Here is a 19,149-nt window from a genome sequence, read left to right as displayed (position 1 = left end):
CTTTCCATATTAGTTTCAGCCATTTTATATAATGTTAGGGTGTTCTTGAGGTATCCTCCAGCTCGCCAAGGGGAACGCCCCTTCCCAGGCCAACCACGAGATATATGTATTAGATATGAGAGATATGTATTATTATTATTATTATTGTTGTTGTTGTTGTTGTTGTTGTTGTTGTTGTCGCCAGCAGGCTTATGAGATTTTATTTTGAAAGTTACAGCCGGAAGTTTAGATTTTCCTAAGACTGGTTCTGTCGCGAGCCTCCCGTACTGTAAGCCAATCACAGAGCAGAATAAGCTTTGCCGTATATACGCGCGACTATTTCCACGTTTTGATCGCAAACAGCGGAGGGCTTCGGAGTCGTTTTCTGAACCTGCTTCTCCAGGTCGCATTAAAGTAAGGAGAACATGAGTTTAGCTTGTTTTCTATGCTCCCTGCACAGGAGCTTCAGTTGGCTACATTTCATGTCATCTGTAAAAGCTCGCATTACATTACGTTACTAGTTACTAGTTGTTTTACCTCGAATAAATAAATACGTTTATTTATATAGTTTAACACACAAAGTATTTACTGCAAGGCTGCTAGACTCCATTGCTCTGAAAGGGTTTGTCCACATTAACCTGTGCTCCCCCATAAGCTTAATGGTGGTCTGGAATATAGATAAAGAGGTCTATATTTAGACCAAGTCAGCAGGAGGCTGTTAAGAAGCTAATCTGAGATGGGTGTTGGGGGTCGGGCAAGGCTTTCACATGTTAGGTTTATTTTGACAGTTTCAAGTTGATATATGCACAAAATGCCCCTTATAAACTCGTCTTTCTTAAAGTAGAGCAGGTAGAAAAGCATAACATGCCACAAAATGTCTACATTTAGAAATTAGACAGCAGTAATTTGCCACTTTCCAGTGGTTGCAGTCAGTTCAAGTCAGACTGCAACTGTCCTCAATTCAGTTCAGTTTTAATTATAAAGTGCAAAATCAAAACAGCACTCACTTCAAAGTGCTTTATATTGTAAGGTAAAGACCCTACAATAATAGAGAAAACACCAACAATCATATAAACCTGTATAAGCAAGTACTCAGCGACAGTGGGCAAGAAAAACTGTCTTTAAACAGGAAGAAAAGAAACCTCCAGGATGGCGGTGTAGCCATTTGCTGCAAGCGTTTGGGGGTGATCGGAGGGAGACGTGGCAAAATACTCGCTGTGGAAGAGAGCCGATGTTAAATAATAACTAATGATTGAATGCAGAGTGTTGTTATAAACATGCAGAGAGTGAAAAGAGGTGAGTGAAGAGGAAACAATCAGTGCATCATGGGAAACCCACCCTTATCAGCCCTATTCCTATTGCAGTCTAAATAAGGAAGGATTTGGGTCACCCCAACTATATACATTATAAAAAGGAGTTTTAGGTCTAATCTTATAAGTAGAGAGGATGTCTTTCTCCCAAATCCAAACTGGGAGCCAGTTCCACAGAAGAGGGCCCTGGAAGCTAAAGGCACTGCCTCCCATTTTACTTTTAGAAACTTTAGGAACCACAAGTAATCCAGCAGCCTGAGAGTGAAGTTCTCTATTGGGGTGATATGGTTCTATGAGGTCTTCAGGATAAAATAGGACCTTATTAGTCAAGACGCTGAATGTGAGGAGAAGGATTTTCAATTTCCCTGTCAGTACTCTTGCATTTTGGATCAGCTGAAGGCTTTTCAAGGAGTTTTTAGGATGTCCTGATAATATTGAATTACAGTTGTCCAGCCTAGATGCAGAAGAAGCAGTAAGGTATGAATGATGGTCTACTTTTTCAGCATCATTCTGATACTAGAGGTCATTCAGGTATTTATGTCTCTGAGACCTGTAGTTTAACTATTTGCAGGAAAGTCGCCTCTTGTCAGCTAACCTGTGCAAGCTTGCCATCAAAAATGGTCAAGTGGGAAACACCCTCAAATTCTGGCCAACCATTTAGTGACTACAAGTTCAAAACAGATGTGAAATTACAATTACGAGGCATCACCAATTTTTACTTTTTTTTTTATTTAAGGAGCCTGCTGTCCTATTTTTACTCATGTGACTGAGCCATTAGATGGCTCTGAGGAAGTAGCTTTGTCGAGCTAAGTGTTGGATGGTTTTTCAGATGAGCTGATTTAAGGTCAGTTTAACTAAGCCAACATTATCACAGGATGATGGTGTTAAGCCTGATAATATGTGTGTCCACAGTAATAATAATGTAACCCCACTTGGTTATACTAAGGCTGTGGATGCACTCAGTGTTTTATGTTAATATGTGCTTTTGTTAATAGGAGGTGTTATGATGCCGGTGGTTCAGTTGCTGAGAGCTGCATCGAAGCATGCTGGGAACAGGCCCCCACGCTGTGTTGTGCAGACGACCTCTGCAGCACATGGCGTCAGAACACATGCTTCATCCTGCACTGATAGTGACAAACCCAAAGTCCTCATTACTGGTTAGTTTTTGTCTCATACCTCTTGTGTTACTTAAGCTCTGTAATGGGAAATTTCTAGTTAACCCTCACATTTAGATATAGGTGGTTAGAACTTCACTGTATGATTTTTGTGTAACCTTTGCATGCGTAGAAGTATGTGTATGTGTCAGTATGACCTCGTGAAATAAAAAAACTGCTTAGCTAGGCCTTACAATGTTTCACTATGTTATCTGCTAAGTGTTTGGCTCAGAAGGATGAAGGTCAGGGCCAGCGCCAGGTGCTGGCCTGGGAAAAGATAGTAGGAGTCTTCTCTGTTCAGCAACAGCCCAGGGTGGACAAAAGACTGTTGTAACTGAAAGATACACAGAGTTTGACGATGTCATAAGCTTATTACTATGAACCTGTGATGTTTTGATGTATGTTTCCATTCTCCTGCGCGTAGTAATAAATAGTGTGACCACAGCTCTTTCTGTGTTGCAGACTTTATTTACAAAAATTCCACGACAGTTCTTAAAAGTGCTTAAACTGCTTGGTAATTTGCTTCTTTTTCTCTAATTTATCCTTGTAGGAGGACTTGGACAGCTGGGGGTGGGGCTTGCTAAGTCATTAAGGTAAGAAGTTTAAATAACCTCTGATTTCCGTTGTTTAGCTATTTCCATATGTAGAGTAGTTTTCTTTGCGTATACGTGATACTGATACTGGGTTTTCAGACTGATACCAGTAAAAAAATCTGTCAATATAAACATACCAGTCACTGTATTAGTTGTGGCCACACCATTTTGTACATTCCTGCTCCAATCTGATCCCAGAAACTAAACAGGGTTGTGCTTGGTCAGTATTTGTCTGGGAGACCGCCTGGGTATACCAGGTGGTTGAAGCTTGGTCGTGGCAGATGGCTTCCCCTCCCTGAGCCTGGTTCTGCTGGAGGATTCTTCCTGTTAAAAGTTAAAAGTTTTTCCTTCCTACTTTTGCCAAGTGCTTGCTTGTAAGGGGTCACCTAACTTCTGTAGCTATACTGTAGATTTTTTTGATGTGTAAAACAAACAGCGATGGATGCATCAGGTTGTGTGACGAAGGATTCCCGCTAGCTTTTTCCCAGTAAAGGTTATAATGGTGATTTACGGGCACAGAGCTGCTGTTTTGGACGCTAAAAAATTTTTTTCTTTCGCTCCACCTGAGCACACCGTCTCAGTAATGACTCCGCGTTTAGACAGACCCCGGCTCAACATTAAACTATGACATTAAACCATCCTCTTTACTGCTGCTGTTGTGTTATCAGTCTTTTTGTTGAAACACTGGAGGCTGTGTGAGCTTAATGTTGTCATACTTTTAATTCACACGCGCTCTCCTATTGCAGGTCTATTTTTGATCACAAGTGTGGGTGAGCACCACAGGGTCACGCATTAGACAAAGCATCAAAGCAAGGAAATAGTTTTTTTTATAGTCGAGTTATTCAAATTACTCAATGAATCGTTGCAGACCTCTTTTAAACTGCTGTGGTGAACTGTGGTGATGCCAGTCCTAAATCCAGCAATTTTATTTACAAGAAAAATTAGAAAAACTTCCAAAAGGTGATACCTGTGAGCCAAACCTATATGGGGTGTAATGTGTGAGCTGTTGAAACAACTGTTAAAATGATATATAATGAAAGAAAGCTTAAAGACGTCATGCGATCATGTCATTTGTACCGCAGACCAGCTTTTTTAGTAGAGTTACCAAAACTAATGTTTCTTTTTCAGGAGGAGATTTGGAAAATTCAATGTGATCCTGTCTGACATCCGGAAACCCCCCAACCATGTCTACAAAAACGGTGTGTGCATTGTTTTTACCTTCTCCACATATTCTACAAGTTAGTAAAAACCCTACAAAGGCCATGCGGTCTTTCTGTTTAGGAGCTCCATTCTTGCTCAGTGTAAATGCAAACCACATGTCCATAAAACTGCACTCCACTTTCCAAAGATGAGTGGGTCGACACACACAGTCTATTGTGTGTCCTGCACAGGTCCATTCATCTTCTCTGACATTCTGGACTATAAGAACCTCAGGCAGATTGTGGTCAACAATAACATCGGCTGGCTGGTTCACTACTCAGCTGTGCTGTCCGCTGTGGGGGAGCACAACGTGGCCCTGGCTAAAGAGGTCAACATCACAGGTAGACACCTCTGTAACGCGTGTACCATAGCATTAACATAGCAGACTTATGCACAGCCTCTCTTTCTCTCTAGGTTTCCATAACATATTAGATATAGCCACCGAACATGGTCTGCGTGTGTTTGTCCCCAGCACAATCAGTGCCTTGGGTCCATCCTCCCCTAAAGACCCCACTCCTGATCTGTGTGTGCAGAGGCCACGCACTATTTACGGTGTATCCAAGGTCCATGCGGAGCTGATGGGTGAGGTGAGACACTCTGTAGAGACTTTAAAAACGCATACCCGTATTTCTTCTCCGCACTTACAGCTGTTGTAGCTCCAGTCCTCATTCTGACCTCTATTCATCTTATTTCTGGTGTTTTTGAGTCTTTTCCTCCCATTATCAGTACTACCACCAAAGGTATGGGCTGGATTTCCGCTGTCTCAGGTATCCAGGCATCATCTCGGCTGACTCCCAGCCTGGAGGAGGAACCACAGGTGAGTAGACCTGAGATACATATACCCAAAGACCTTTCAGGAATAAGTGTTGGCCCTCAACAATCACATTTGCAATATGGTTAAAGTTGTGGTTCACTTCCTTTTTAAATGAACGGGTATAGAGGCTCAACAATAATTTTGATGGTGATAATATCACCATCATCACCTCCACCACTTATCTTGTATAATGTCTCTGGAAATACTAAAGGTGCAGGCTAACTGACAATGTAAGGAAGATGGCGCACCGTTTGGAAATGTTTGTTTTTTTTGCTCCATGTCTTTGATGCAGTCTGATTCTGATGGTCTCTTTTCACTGTTTTCTAGACTACGCTGTCCAGATCTTTCATGCTGCTGTGAAGAGCGGTCAGTTTGAGTGCAACCTGCGCAGCGACACACGGCTGCCTATGATGTACATCGGTAAAGCAAACTTTGATGCGTTTTGTTTTGGCGGCACTGAAGCACTCCCGTTTCGCTCATCTCTTCCTCCGTCCACCTCTCCTACCCAGATGACTGTATCAGGGCCACTATGGAATTCCTGGAGGCTCCAGAAGACGCGCTCGTCAGCCGCACCTACAACATCAACGCCATGAGCTTCACGCCACAGGACCTCACCCGAGAGATCCAGAAAGTCCTGTCTGACTTCAAGGTTACCTATAATGTGGATCCTGTCAGGCAGGCGATCGGTGAGACTGCTGGGATACCAGTGTCATAGTTTTATCCTTTCAGAGTGTTCACTGGCTACTATAATCTTCTTCTCTGCTACATCTTTTCAGCCGACAGCTGGCCAAAAGCACTGGAGGACAGCGCAGCGAGACAGGACTGGGGCTGGAGGCACGAGTACAACCTGCCGGAGCTGGTGCAGACCATGCTGACTCACATTACTCTGGGAAACAAGCTAGCGAGCGCCTTCTGAAACATTTGCAGCATTTTTGTAGCTTTATTTAAAAACTGAATGTGACAGTCTTCAGTGGCAAAATCTTAAAACATTTTTTTTTCTTTTTTAATCATCTAGAGCCTGCTGTTCGTATGTGGGTTGATGTTTTAGTTGGGAGAAATCCCTGGCACTTTAGCATCCTCCCACATCTTTTAGCCCTTGATAAGTTACCAATAGCCACAAATTCAACCCTCGACAGGATGGGTGCCCTGATCATTGCTTCAGTTAGAAGGGAGCGCATTGTTAGCACCGGTAATAAGTAATATTATGTGGGATTTCCTGCAATTGGCTGTAAAGAATTATGAATGAAATCTGATATTTCCTCACAGGAGGATTCACAGGTACACGTTTTACTAGCGTTTCATCCATTTTGAATGTCATGTTATCTCAAAAGAGAAGTTCAACATGTCATGGGTACTTGTGACTCTTCCCTGCAGAAACTCTTGTGAGGATGATTTCTTTTTTCAAATTCCCCTCCCAGATGACCTTGGATCTTTCTAGCAGTGTACAGAGAACAGGCCACAGACCCAACAAAGACTTTGAAGATGATAGGCAGAAAGTCTAAAAAGGAGACTGAAATTGAGATTTACACAATATGTTTGTTAAGAAGCAAAACAAAAGGCTTTCCTACTGAACCATCAACCTGATGCCTTTCTTTTCCTCTCTGTGAATCCGTCCAGAATTTGTGATTAGTTTGCTGCTAGAGAGCGCTGGATGTTTTCACCAAAGCAAGATGCTGAACTTTTAAGAGTTATGGTCTCTTTCTGAGTGTACACAGTATGTATGTGCTGTCTCTAAGTGTGCTACCAGTCTGTTGCGGTGTGTCTTAAGTAGGGCTGAACGATATATCGCATTTGCGATAATATCGCGACATGATCAAGTGCAATTTTCTAACCGCAAAGGCTGCGATTATACTGCGATTATAAGGCTGTCCAAATTACTACCATATCCCAGAATTCATAGCGCAGCCCAGCCAAACTCCAGTTTCCAGCAATGGCGGCCGCTACTAAGTTTTAAAATTACTCATACTAATCTTTCTGGGTCACAAAATAAACTTTTAACATATTTTCAGGCGAGAAAGTAGTTGTGTAAACATCAAATATCTGCTCGGTTTATCAAGATATCCCATATTTGCAAAAGTGCTTCGACGTTTTCAGAGGCGTCTGCTACCCACCAGCTCGACAGCTAGCCGGGAGCTCGAGGGTTACTGATGCGGCCGAGAACGGCACAACTCCCGGCACATCATTTTCAGATCACCGCGGAGTTTCGCTGCTCGGGTTAAACGTAATATATAAGTCACTTAGACAACCTAAAAATGTTATCGTTGGGCTTTTTTCAGTGTTTTGTTTGTTCGTGAGTAAATCGGTTTGGCTGAGATTAAAGTTATTAGATTAGATAAAATAAAACTTTATTAATCCCCCGGGTGGGTTCCTCCTTGGTTTTCACACAGCTGACTAAACGTCAAACAGAAAACTTATTAAACAGAAATATGAGACAGTCGAGAATTTACACCAGTGTCTGGTTATATTTTAGATAGCAAGAAGCAGACGGCCGAGTTCATTAAACTCCACCGAGACAGCGGTGACGCTAATCAGAACTAGACCGTCCAATTTCACGCCTTTAAATTTTAAAGGCGTGTTTGTGTGTGTGTTTATACAATTGCTATTATGTTTGCACTTTATGTGTAATGTTACTGACTGCAGAGATCAGTAAGATGTGTGTATTTTTTATTTATTAGTTTTATTTATTTAATATTATTTTTTAATTGAATGACTGTCTAGTAGTTCACAGATGTCGAAAAACTGAGTGTGGTAAAGCCACTGATTTTGTTTATGTATATTTCTGCAATCTGCACATTGCACTGACTTTCATTTTAATGTTTACACCAGGGTTCCTTGTCAGCACTTTATGCTCAGATGTTTGTAAGCTAAAAATAAACTATTGTGTATGTTCAAATATACTGTTGTGATTGAAGAAGTTAAATAAAAATGTCAGTCATCAATTCATGCATCACCTCATGTCATCATAACAGAGGTCTGTCTTCCAGGAAAGAACAGTTTAAAATTAATGTAATATAGTATTGGCCATACGATATGATGTATTGCTTGTCTTTGTTTAATAATACAGAAGACAAAGACCTTAAAAAATAATCGCATATCGCATCGCAATCGCAATATTGGGGCAAAAAATCGCAATTAGATTATTTTCCATAATCGTTCAGCCCTAGTCTTAAGGGGCACGTCTGCCACACTTGAAAACAACCTGGCTTTTAGTAAGAGCTTCACTCCCACTGTTTACTAGTGTGAACTGTGTCCTGAAACAGTGGTTCAGATAACTGTGGAAATAGTGACCCTACACAGTACTGCTGCAGGGACTGCACAAGATGGGTAAACAGAAAAGGAAACCTAGCAGTGCTTGAGGCCTTAAATTATGTGCAGCAAAGGAAATTAGCTTATAGATGCTGCTTGATCTTTGCACTGGTGTGTTTTGGGCATTTTATTTATTTATTTATATGTTTTGGGGTTGACTGAATGGATTAACATGTCAGCATTAGATAAGCAGGGCTCTTCTGTGTGGAGGTACAAAAAGAAAGGACTGGATGTTCTGTTAATGTTTGTTTTTTATAAAGCTATTATTTCAGAATTATTGCTGTTTTTTAATAAATCCTTTTTTTTTAAAAACAACAAGTTTTTCTGAATTTTCTTTGTAACTACGCAGTACTGAAAACTGACCCAATGCTGATGAGCCATTACAGCTACAGAGGGTGAATTTTAGCTTTCTTGAAAGCTTTGTTCTAGGCCTCACCTCCACTAATGCCATTCACTGAAGGTAAGCTAAGTTCAGCAGATTTTAAATTATTAAAAAAATCACATTCAGAAAAAATGAGCATCACAACATAAAAGGAAAAATAACCAAATGTAACTCTTAAAACAACAACTAGAAATTGAGAGTAAAAGTTACCAAGTTAAAAGTTTTTTTAGGTGTTAGCATTAGGTGTCTGTGTTGCTAACTAAGCTTGCTAATGCTAGCTGACATCTTAGCATTCCACCCAGTTATGGTCATGTCTGTCTGGAGAAAAGCAACCTTGCAGCAGCCAAAAAGCTATCCCTGGCTTCAAAATGTGGAGTCTAGAAACCAACCAGTGGCGTCACATTGGCTATGTCCATTTTTTATATACAGTTCATTGTAACCATGTTGCTGTGGCTGTGAAACTTGCTTTTTACCCTTTAAAGCCTAAATCATGAGATAATTAGTAGAAAATTGTAATTTCTTTGAAATTGTATAACCAGAAGGTCTTTATTGAACCTTCTGGTCATTTCTACAATGAAATATTAATTTGCATATCCATCCATTCTCTTCTGCTTAGAGACAGACAATTATTCACACTAACATTTCCACCTATTGGCAAATTAAAATCACCAAATAACCCCACTAATTGCACATCTCTAGACTGTGGGAGGAAGCCACAGTACATGGGAAGAACAAAAAAACTCCACATATATATGGGCTCATATATTTGCACATATGAGTTTTAATTTGTTTAATGTGTATTCATTACATCCAGGTTTCTTTTTTGCAATTTGTTGCTAAAAAATGTGCAGTTTATTCAGTTTTTTCGAGGAGAGTGGGATTACACCGATCATGTAGAAGTTTAAAAACTCACAAAAATTCATGTATCAAATATGACATAACAAGTGTTAAGGGATACATTTCAAATACAGAAATCTTCAAATTATAAATATAAGATGTGCAATAAAATAATAATAATAATAATGATAATACAAGCTTGAGCATCCAAAAGTAACACAGTTAGCCGAAACTGTGACTGTTACTAAATGGTTCAACATTCTTACTTCTGAACAGGTTTATTCATTGACTTCCTGCCCTCTGCTTTTCCAGACGCCGTCCCTCCTGTTTTAGTTTTGGCAGTTTGTACCTTTGCATTTGTCTCTGTATTGGTAGGAGAAGTATTGTTGTGCCTCCCAGTGGCCAGAGCCTCCTGCTGCAGTTTCAGCTGCAGGATCTCACTGAGCAGATCGACCTCTTGGACTAGGCTTGCCACTATCTGGCTCTCGGTAGCCCTCACTGCTGCACGAACCAACTCCACAATGCCCTACTTGGGGAGCCAAAAACAGTGACAGTCAGTCAGTCCAAATAATTTCACTAAGGGAAGTACCTCAGATGGCGTAACCATAATAATGTTTTGGAGAGTATTAAAAAAAAGGGCTGGTTTAGAAAAAAATATTTTTCGTCAAGGAGAAAAACATTTAAAACACAAAAACCACATATTCTCGTAGCACACTGCATGATTAGATATTAGGGTTAGGGAACATGAACCTGTTTATCCAGATGCTTATCCTCTAGAAGAGTTATGTCCTCCACAGTGACCCGTGACCCCTGTCTCAAACACCTCAGCTCATTTTCCTTCTGCTCCAAGGTTGAAGTGAGACTTGCTTCATGCTGCTGACTTTCCCACTCTTGCAGATCGACGCCCTGCAGTAAAAAGGAGTCATTTTCTAAGTTTGAAACAAATTGGAACATATTAAATGGATTCCAGTACCATCAGATAGCAGTCCTGAATCTGCATGATGATTATGCAGTGCACGTTCACTAGCCGCCACTTAAAGAGGCCTCCTTACCTGTGCTAAGGGAGGGGGTGTGGGTGGCAGTTGCACCTCCAAGTGTAGCTGAGTGACAGACACGTTAGCAGCTCCATCGACCACCGCCTGGAAAAGCTTCCGCCGTGTGATGCAGGTGTCTGTGAGATACCTGGTGAAGTCATGTCGATGGACGGGGGTGAGGTTCGGTAATCCCTCACACAGCACCTCTCTCAGTAGTGACAGCAAGTTGAGTACATCAGGATCTGATGGATAGAAAACAGTCCAGAAGTTTTAAACGAGGTTTACTGAACCAAACCCCAGCAGCACATGATCCTGCACACTGTGAACAGGTGGGCCTGCATTACTAACACTGCATGAGTAATGTTTTAATAGGGCACACAGGGAATGACTCAGAGTCAATGAATCACTCAGTGTGGTATGCTAGGGTGTCTGTATTGCTTTATGCGCAATGAGAGCTTTACATCTGATAGTAATTCTCTGCTGGCCATGTAAAGGGCCACGACCTCTCGGTTAAGCAGTGTGTCCTCTAACAGGCCACTTTATAGTACACTGCTGTTTGACTCTGACCGTCCAGCCGTGGAAAGATGTCTCTGGCGATCACAGCTGCCCGGATAACGTTCGGCCAGGAGAAGCCACAGTCTGCAGCGAACACGACCACGTCGTACACAAACTCTTGATGGAAGCATCGTCGCTCGTCACTGAACTCGGGCCACGAGAAGTAACGGCTGAGCCTCTGCACACCAGCATCTCTCTGACAAACACAATCACACAGACACAAAAGTGAGAAATGTTGAGCAACACGTAGAACCAATTTTACAAGTTGTTTTAGTTATTTATTCATAAACGGTGTGGTTATGTCTTTATTTTTGCAGTTCTGCTCCAAGGTTATTACATTAACTAAAACTAAACTATTTAAATTATTAAATTTAAATAAACCAGTGACCAATAATAAAATAATGTGCGTGCATGACTTCAAGCTAACTCTCTAACCAGTCGCTTACTTTAAGATTTAGGTCAAATTATAGATTTTAGCGCCATTTTTTAAAAAAATGCTGGGACACAACTTCGTCTTTATATCGCTTAAATTAAATGTCTGGGTGTTAATTCAGTGGCCGCCTACCTGTAGCCTCGCTATCTGACCTATTTCACTCTCTGTTAGGGAATCCATCCTGATAAACACAAAGCGGAGCTCGGTTGCCATTGGAGACTGACGCGATGACGTAGGGACGTAAAGCTGCTGATTGAACGTGTGAAGCGAATTCAGTGTTACCTGTAAATATCACACGTAATTACTCAGTGCTTGTTTGTTCGTAGGTTTAATAGCGACTGTCTGATATTAAACCACACAGTCTTCATTTATGGGGCTGTTTCAGGGTTAAGAAAAGAGCAGGCTGGTAATGTAACTGGGCTTATTATCAGTCTGTGGCCACAGATGGCGGAAAGCTCTAATCCTCTTTAGCACCAACCCCAGCCCTCTCCCTTCTTTTCTCCGTCTCTCTTCTTCTGCCTTTCCTCTCCTCCTCCTCCTCCTGTTCTCCATCAAATAATGTCAAGGTAACGGCTGTTAAAATAGTCGGTAGTGTCCAATTTCCGGTTGTGTCTTTAAAAATAAAAGCTTTATTTCAGGTGCGATTTTTACCATCAAACCTTTAGGGTTTGGTGCAAATGTAGTTACCCCTTTTCACATTTGCAGAGCTCAGTTCAGTTGCGTACACACTACAATTTTGCCTTTAATTCAATTCAGTTTTATCAGTCACCTCAAGGTGCTTTATATTGTAATGCAAAGATCTACATACAAAATAAGCGTCCTAATTAGGATTAAGAACCATTCATAATCAGTTTTCACAGATTTCAATATAATACAATAGTTTTAGGGTGGACCCTTCAGTTATTAAACCCAAGGCAACATTGTGTAGACTCATCACTGTGCATTACTGTGTGCAAGCAAGAGCTACGCCTGCTCGTCTACTAAGCTAAACTGTCACCCTAGCAGCTCCACTTTTAACAAACAAATACATTCTGCTGTTAAAGCCAGTTTCTTCCAGCTGAGGGCCCTTGCAAAGATTAAGACAATTCTCTCATCTGCTGATTTTGAGAAAGTAATGCCAGTGCCTTCCAGAATTTTAGGATCCTTTTGTTTATTATTAAGGCAAAAAATAGATCAGCACTTTCTTACATTTTTGAACTTTTAACTCTATGCACACTCCTAGATCATTAAGGTTAACTGACTAGATGCTTCTAGTTGTTCTGGTTGTTTAAATCAGGCCTTTTTCTTTAGTTGCACCTAAAATTTGGAACAGTCTTCCTCTTCAAAGTAGGACCTCACCAGTACTCAACATCTTTGAAGCTCACTCGAAGACAGATCGTACCTCCCTTGTGTTTTTCTTTTATTTAGTTTAGTTTATGTTTTTTTCCTGTATTGTCCTTACTTTACTTTACTTTATTTATTTATATAGCACTCTTCACAGGATAAGAACCACAAAGTGCTTCACAATAATATAAAACTGATATACATAAAATAGCACAATCAAATATTCAACACAAATTTAGTTAAAAGCCAATCTAAATGAGTCTTGTTACTTTATTGCTTTCACAATAAATAAACTGATTGGACTTGATTTTCCGAGCTGTGCAGTTTGTGTGTTTACGTTCAATCCTACCGTTTTTACTGAAAGGCTTTCAAGTCATTACTTTGAAAGTCTTAATCGCTGTACTTCCGGGTTTTCATGCCGCGGACTTGCAGCGTGCGTGAACGCGCGCGCCCGCAACCTGTGCTCACTTCTCAAATCTCAGATAGCGAGCTCGCGGCGCTGTCTGCCGCTGACCACACCTGACTTTATTATCACTCTGTTATCAAACTGCTTCTTTATCGGGATCTACACTCGGACACTGATCTTCACTGGTTCCTTCCAGCATGTTTCCTCACAGGTAAGATGAACCTCTCTTTCTCACCTGTTGCTTTACGAACACCTGCTTCTCTGAACTTAGACAAAGCTGAACATCTGTGGTAAGGTTCTGTGTTTGTGTGTTTTCAATTTAATTTAATTTATTTTAGTGAGAATACAAACCCCAATGAGCAAGTGCTCATATATCCAGAAGGCTTGTGTTTGTGTATGTGGTCCAGTTGTGGGAATAAGGTCATCACATACCTGCTTATAGGATAAGAGACAAAAGGGATTGAGCAAAGGAGTGAGCGCACTTCCAAAAATAGGCCACCGCATGCGGAATAATCTCTGCTCTGTTTTCATTTTCATTTTTTCTGCTGACTGAAGTGATCACACAAGAGCAAGAGCAGAACTTCTCTCCGTTTTCAGTCAGTTTTAAGGTGAACATGTTCAAATTCAGTGATTCACTGTGTTCATATCACAAAGGAAAGTACTCCTGCAGGACTGAAGCCTATACCCATGTGTAACATCATCAGGCAAAGCGCACAGGTGATGAACTGCTTGATTTATCCTCTAGGAATACACATTAGTACCAAAACTTTCTCAGAGAGCAGCATCCTGACGCCTCACTGTGATGCCTCAGGTTCCTGTCAGCACCGGAACTACTCATCCTTGACTTCCTGTCTACCCAGAATCCCCCTGAGGGCCACCTACCTCTCCTCTGTCTCTCATTAAGGCTGTGAAGCAGATACAGATTGATGAAATGAGGAGTTACATAAATTTTACTTATGCAATAAGACACTTCTATAAAACCAAGACATATTTCAAGGACATTTTGAGCCTGTAGATGGAAATAATAAATGTCCCTGGTGTTTTTAAAAGTGTAAAAAGACGTGTTTGATTCTGTTTTTCTTCTTCTGCTCTTACTAGAGATTATTTTTAACTCCACAAAACAGCATGCCCCTGAACAGCGGTACCAAACACTGCTCTGATTAAACATCTGTAACAAACCAACCTGTTGAGTAATAACAGCCAAAATATATAAATGATGATTAATTTTAAACAGTTTACCGTTAATGGCACCTAACATAAAATATATATTTTAAAAAATGTATACAGAAATTTAAATTGATGTTTTCAGATGTTTTTTTTTTTATTATTTCCTTAATTTATTTACTTTTCCATTTAATTTATTTTTACATGTATTTATTCCCTTTGTATTTCCCGTTTGTTTGTTTGTTTGTTTGTTTGTTTGTTTTGGGGGGTTGTCTCTTGCTTAATTTCTTTTCTGCTTGTGTATAAACGTGATGTGGCTGCCATTCAAAGGGTATCGTGGGGTTTACATGGCACCTGTTGGCTCATGTATACACATCTTACGCTCCACAGTGTCAGCTGGGGAAGAGTGTTTTGAAAATAATAAGTGATTGAGGTTGTTGTTGATGACGTTAGCTTGACCACATGCATGTTTTCTTTAAATTATTATTATAAACAAATCAGGTCAGCAGCTAAATAGGACATATCCAGAACAAGGAAATCGCAGACTTACAACAGCAACACTAACAGAAAAACAATCATCGGAACAGGAGTTTAGTAGGAACAGTGTGCAAAGGGGGCCATTCTCATTCCCAATGTGCAACATACCGCCGATTTGTCACGTCCCAAGGCGTCCCATAGGAACACGAAAGGTAACTTTCCGAGTCCCTGTGATACGCGCCGGATTGTGGATGCAATCCAATAGACTCCCGGCAGTAACACACATTCCAGCCTTGTATTCCAGCCCTAACCCTAACCTTAATCCTAATGATAAACACAGTCTTAATCATATTAGATAGTGTTTTCCAGAGCTATTAATGATGAGAAAGTAAAATAAATGTACATGTGTTGATTCATTCCAAAAGGTTCTCACGTTTCCGAACGCGTAACGTACAGACGGATGTGGTGACTGAAAGCGTAACATACTGAGGATTTGTCACATAGCGTCGGTATGTTACACTTTGGGATGAGAACGTGTTGGTGCAAAGACCCACTGTGTGAGGACGCTTAACCATGTTGCCTCACTGATCAACTAAAGGATGGGATAAAATAAATGCTAATAGTATTTATAACAATACTTTAAGTAATAACTATAATCCTTGTCCTGCTATATGCTGGCATCATAAGTATACATATAGTATTTTAACACCCAAATACCCACCTATGACAAGAAGAAAACAATATGTGTATACATTTATACATATGCCAATGCTATAAGGTTCTATGGGGGTGATTAAGCTTGGTGATCTAATAGTAAATACATTAGAGGATTACCTAGGCAACCATAACCTGGAACATCAAGTGTCTTTAGTGAAAGTCTTTTCCACCAGTGCGATATTTGAATGTGCTCCAATCATATTCATATGCAAACAGCAGCTAAAATGACCTGTAATGTGGCCAGCGTCACTTATGAATCCGCAAATAATTAACACTCTGTCTCTAACACGCTTTATATGCATGTTTGTGTGAGCCTCTTTTCGCTCACTGTTTTGTTCACCCTCATCGTTCGTGTCAGTACCATCTCCCGACCACAGTGGGCAGTTCTTTTCCAGATAATAAAAAACTTAAAATATGAAAAAGCTGGCAACAGGCTGTTGAAATTATCGGAGCCAATAGCAGCTAAAGAGCTTGTTAAGTTTGGACGTGTTCTTTAGGTACAGATATAGACCGTTAATCCCACTAAAAGAAAAGATAATGGAATAAGAACTGTGGATATAAATAATATGCCATCCGCTTACCCACACTGGGAAAGCAATACACAACATTCATATTTATCATTTAGAATACCTACTAGACAAATACTTTTTTTTTCTTTCTGCAAGCTGCTGTGCAACCCACCTTGCCCTTCAGCTCCTCCTTTCATGCTGTGTCCAGCCTGATCAATGCCACAACTGTTGTCTCTGGTGCTGGTTTTGTGCTAGGGCTTGCTGCTGCTCTTTCCCCTTCTGGCTTTGTGAGATGGTGCTTTGCCAGACTGAGACAATCAGCTGGTCGTGATTGTCTCATTACAGATTTACTGCTACTCTGTCTGTAGTATTAGAGGGTTGGTTTTTTTTGCCAGGGCAGCAGTTGGTGGTTTCAGGGGTTTCTAGACAGGAGGAACCCTGCTGTTAGACAGGCTGTGTGTAATTACAATCCTCCAACTAGATCCCTGTGTGTGAGGAAGACACAGATAGAGGCCGTTATATGTGCTAAAACCTGTGGCCTCTGCACCAACTCTGCAACCAGAATGTGAAAACCGACTGCCTTTATCTGACTTTATCTAAGTCAGACTTTTTTTAAGACTTTATCTACCTAACTTTGTCCTTCGGCGTCCTGTAACTTTCATGTTGACATGATTCAAATTATAATTTCACTAACAATCTAAACATCTTTGATGTATTTGCCACTTGCCTATTAATATTTCTATTCAATCTCAATAATTCAACCTCACAACTACAAATTAGCATATGTGTCTTCTGCTGCTCAGGTGCGGCATGCATAAGAGCATCACTTGCCTTATTAACGTCTTGGCCTCACCATAGCAACCCCTCCTTCTCCCACACACACACAGAGGTTCTTAAGCAGGCTTTTCATTCTATCCTTAGCCTCACCCCTCCTGTCTTCTCCTATCTCCTCAGTTCTCCTCTCTCCACCCCCACTCCCTTCCTCCCTCCTCTTGTCCATCTGCCATTTTACCCTGAGAGCTGGAGAGTGGAATCAGGGACTCTGCTTTATATGTACACTCGGGGATCGCCACCATACACACTTGCACAATTACTGCAAACCAGTCTCCTGGTCTGACTAGATATCCACAAATTTCTCTTCAGCTTTTCCATACCTCTTTGGACCATGCTTCCCGAATATGTGAGTAGTGCAACTAATACATATGGCATGGAAAAAGTGGTTGTTAATTAGTGGCAGCAGTCATTCTCCTGTTCTTTTACGACAACGGTAAGCATCTTCAAATCATTTGAAAAAGATTCTAAACGAGCAAAAACATTAAATCTGCTATAATAATGCTTTCATGGGAAAATAATAGAGCTTTATGTTGAAAAGGCTTAAACCTACAATGCTGTTATCTGTTAATGGTTTGCTTCAGTGTAATGTGTTAAAGGCTAATATATGTGAGTCAGAGTTTTGTATTGGAAAGAAAAATCTGTGTGTTAGATATGAAATGATCAGTCCATCGAGCAGTCCGTCCACAGCTTTTCATTTAACAGATGAGTCATTTATTCTGCTTAAATGTGAGAACTTTAAGCTTTGTTTGTCATATATAAACTGGGACTGTTGGTGTGCTTCTAAAAAAAATAGTTTTTAAGAAGTATTTGTAATTCATTAAGTCTAAAAATAGCACTGAAGAAACTAGATGAGATTAACAGAAAGTGAAAATATTCCTTTATTCCACTTCTAAAATCTGATATATTGATTCCATTAAATCTTGAATGTCAGTGAGAAAGAAGCAGAGGGTGATAATGAAACACTAACTGAATGTGTTTAAGTGTCTGAAAGCTCTAAGCTAACATTTGCTTGGATTAACTTGCCTCTTTGCTGGAAAAACTTGCTTAGTGCACATGGACATCAGCATAGCTGTAAGCCTGAGACCTTCCTTTAGTCCCACAGCATAATCACCTTCCCACAGCTTCAGTGGTTGCTTTTCATGTTGCACATCAAAAGCAACTTTGTTGTCCATTTCAGAAGAAAGCCAGAATAAGTTATATGAGATCGACTGAGTTAGTTTCAAGTGTAAAATAAACGTTACAGTCAGTTTTATTTATGCTGTTCTACACTGAAAACCTGTTTAACATGTCCCTAAATGTTGGGTTAACTGTGCCCTTCATAGAATTTTAAATGATATGTTTGATGTAATGTTATTAGGAAAGACTGAGCTAAAGAGGCATTAAGAAGCAGTGTCAACACTGATTTGGCCTCGTGAGACTTAAAAGCCTGCTAAGCCCATCAGAAGACATAACAGGAAACAATCAAGAGGCACATTGTGACCACATGCACTGAGTAGAAAAAGTGATATTTGTCTTGATACTGAAGGATTTAAGGGTCACCACAGCAGATCTCTCAACATACACGTGAAATTAGCTTGTGGTTTTTATAACTATTATATAAGCTAATATGTGTGTCGATACAGACCTGAAACCCATCAAAACTCAAAACTAACAAGTAGTTATTTGCAGTGTTCATCTATGTTCATCCATGTGTTGTAAAACTAGAGAAAAAAGCTAAATGTTTGAAATACTCAGCATATGTTATGTAAGCTGATTGATGCTGCCTTTCCAGAAGCAGGGCAGAAACTTTTTACGTCTGTTCCAAACAGGATTTCTATACGTGTCCTAGGCCACACTAATAAAAATAGCTCCCTGTGCGAAGCTCCGCCTTTAACATCCATGTAAATATAGCATTTGTCTACAGTTTATCTTGTTAATTCACAGTAAAGTATGTGGCTTGTTTTTGTTGAACTTTTGTAGGATTTGCAGTTCTTATTCAAAAAACAAATTGAAACTGATCAATGATCATCAATGATCAGGGGGGGACTGCACAGAATATTTTGAGGGAATCCAGGTAAATGTCTTTTTCTAGAAAATCATTACAGAAACAAGACATTCACCTCAGCAGCTGGAAAAGTGACAG

At 40.3% G+C, this 19,149-nt stretch overlaps 2 protein-coding genes across 2 annotated transcripts; one reads left to right on the top strand and one right to left on the bottom strand.

The window, feature by feature from the left end:
- The first annotated feature begins 257 nt into the window (after positions 1-257).
- LOC146681609 (L-threonine 3-dehydrogenase, mitochondrial-like) lies at positions 258-6,629 on the top strand. Its single transcript, XM_085449028.1, has 10 exons — positions 258-393; positions 2,285-2,446; positions 2,994-3,036; positions 4,165-4,235; positions 4,428-4,577; positions 4,651-4,823; positions 4,963-5,053; positions 5,378-5,470; positions 5,560-5,736; positions 5,827-6,629. Exons 2-10 carry the CDS (start codon positions 2,293-2,295, stop codon positions 5,964-5,966), a joined length of 1,092 nt encoding a protein of 363 aa, XP_085305154.1. The 5' UTR covers positions 258-393; positions 2,285-2,292; the 3' UTR covers positions 5,967-6,629.
- Positions 6,630-9,501: 2,872 nt separating this feature from the next.
- On the bottom strand, positions 9,502-12,140 carry lg23h8orf74 (linkage group 23 C8orf74 homolog). Its single transcript, XM_085448302.1, has 5 exons — positions 11,730-12,140; positions 11,177-11,360; positions 10,628-10,851; positions 10,326-10,481; positions 9,502-10,101 (listed from the first exon to the last, which is right to left on the bottom strand). Exons 1-5 carry the CDS (start codon positions 11,808-11,810, stop codon positions 9,838-9,840), a joined length of 909 nt encoding a protein of 302 aa, XP_085304428.1. The 5' UTR covers positions 11,811-12,140; the 3' UTR covers positions 9,502-9,837.
- Between the last annotated feature and the right edge of the window lie 7,009 nt (positions 12,141-19,149).

The sequence above is a fragment of the Copadichromis virginalis genome, linkage group LG23 (genome assembly GCF_057382275.1).
Source record: "Copadichromis virginalis isolate Kocher_CV1m ecotype Utaka linkage group LG23, C_Virginalis_male_GT1.1, whole genome shotgun sequence".
NCBI classification, from domain to species: domain Eukaryota; kingdom Metazoa; phylum Chordata; class Actinopteri; order Cichliformes; family Cichlidae; genus Copadichromis; species Copadichromis virginalis.
The sequence above is the reverse complement of the archived record's forward strand: the minus strand, read 5'-3'. Positions and strand labels throughout refer to the sequence as shown.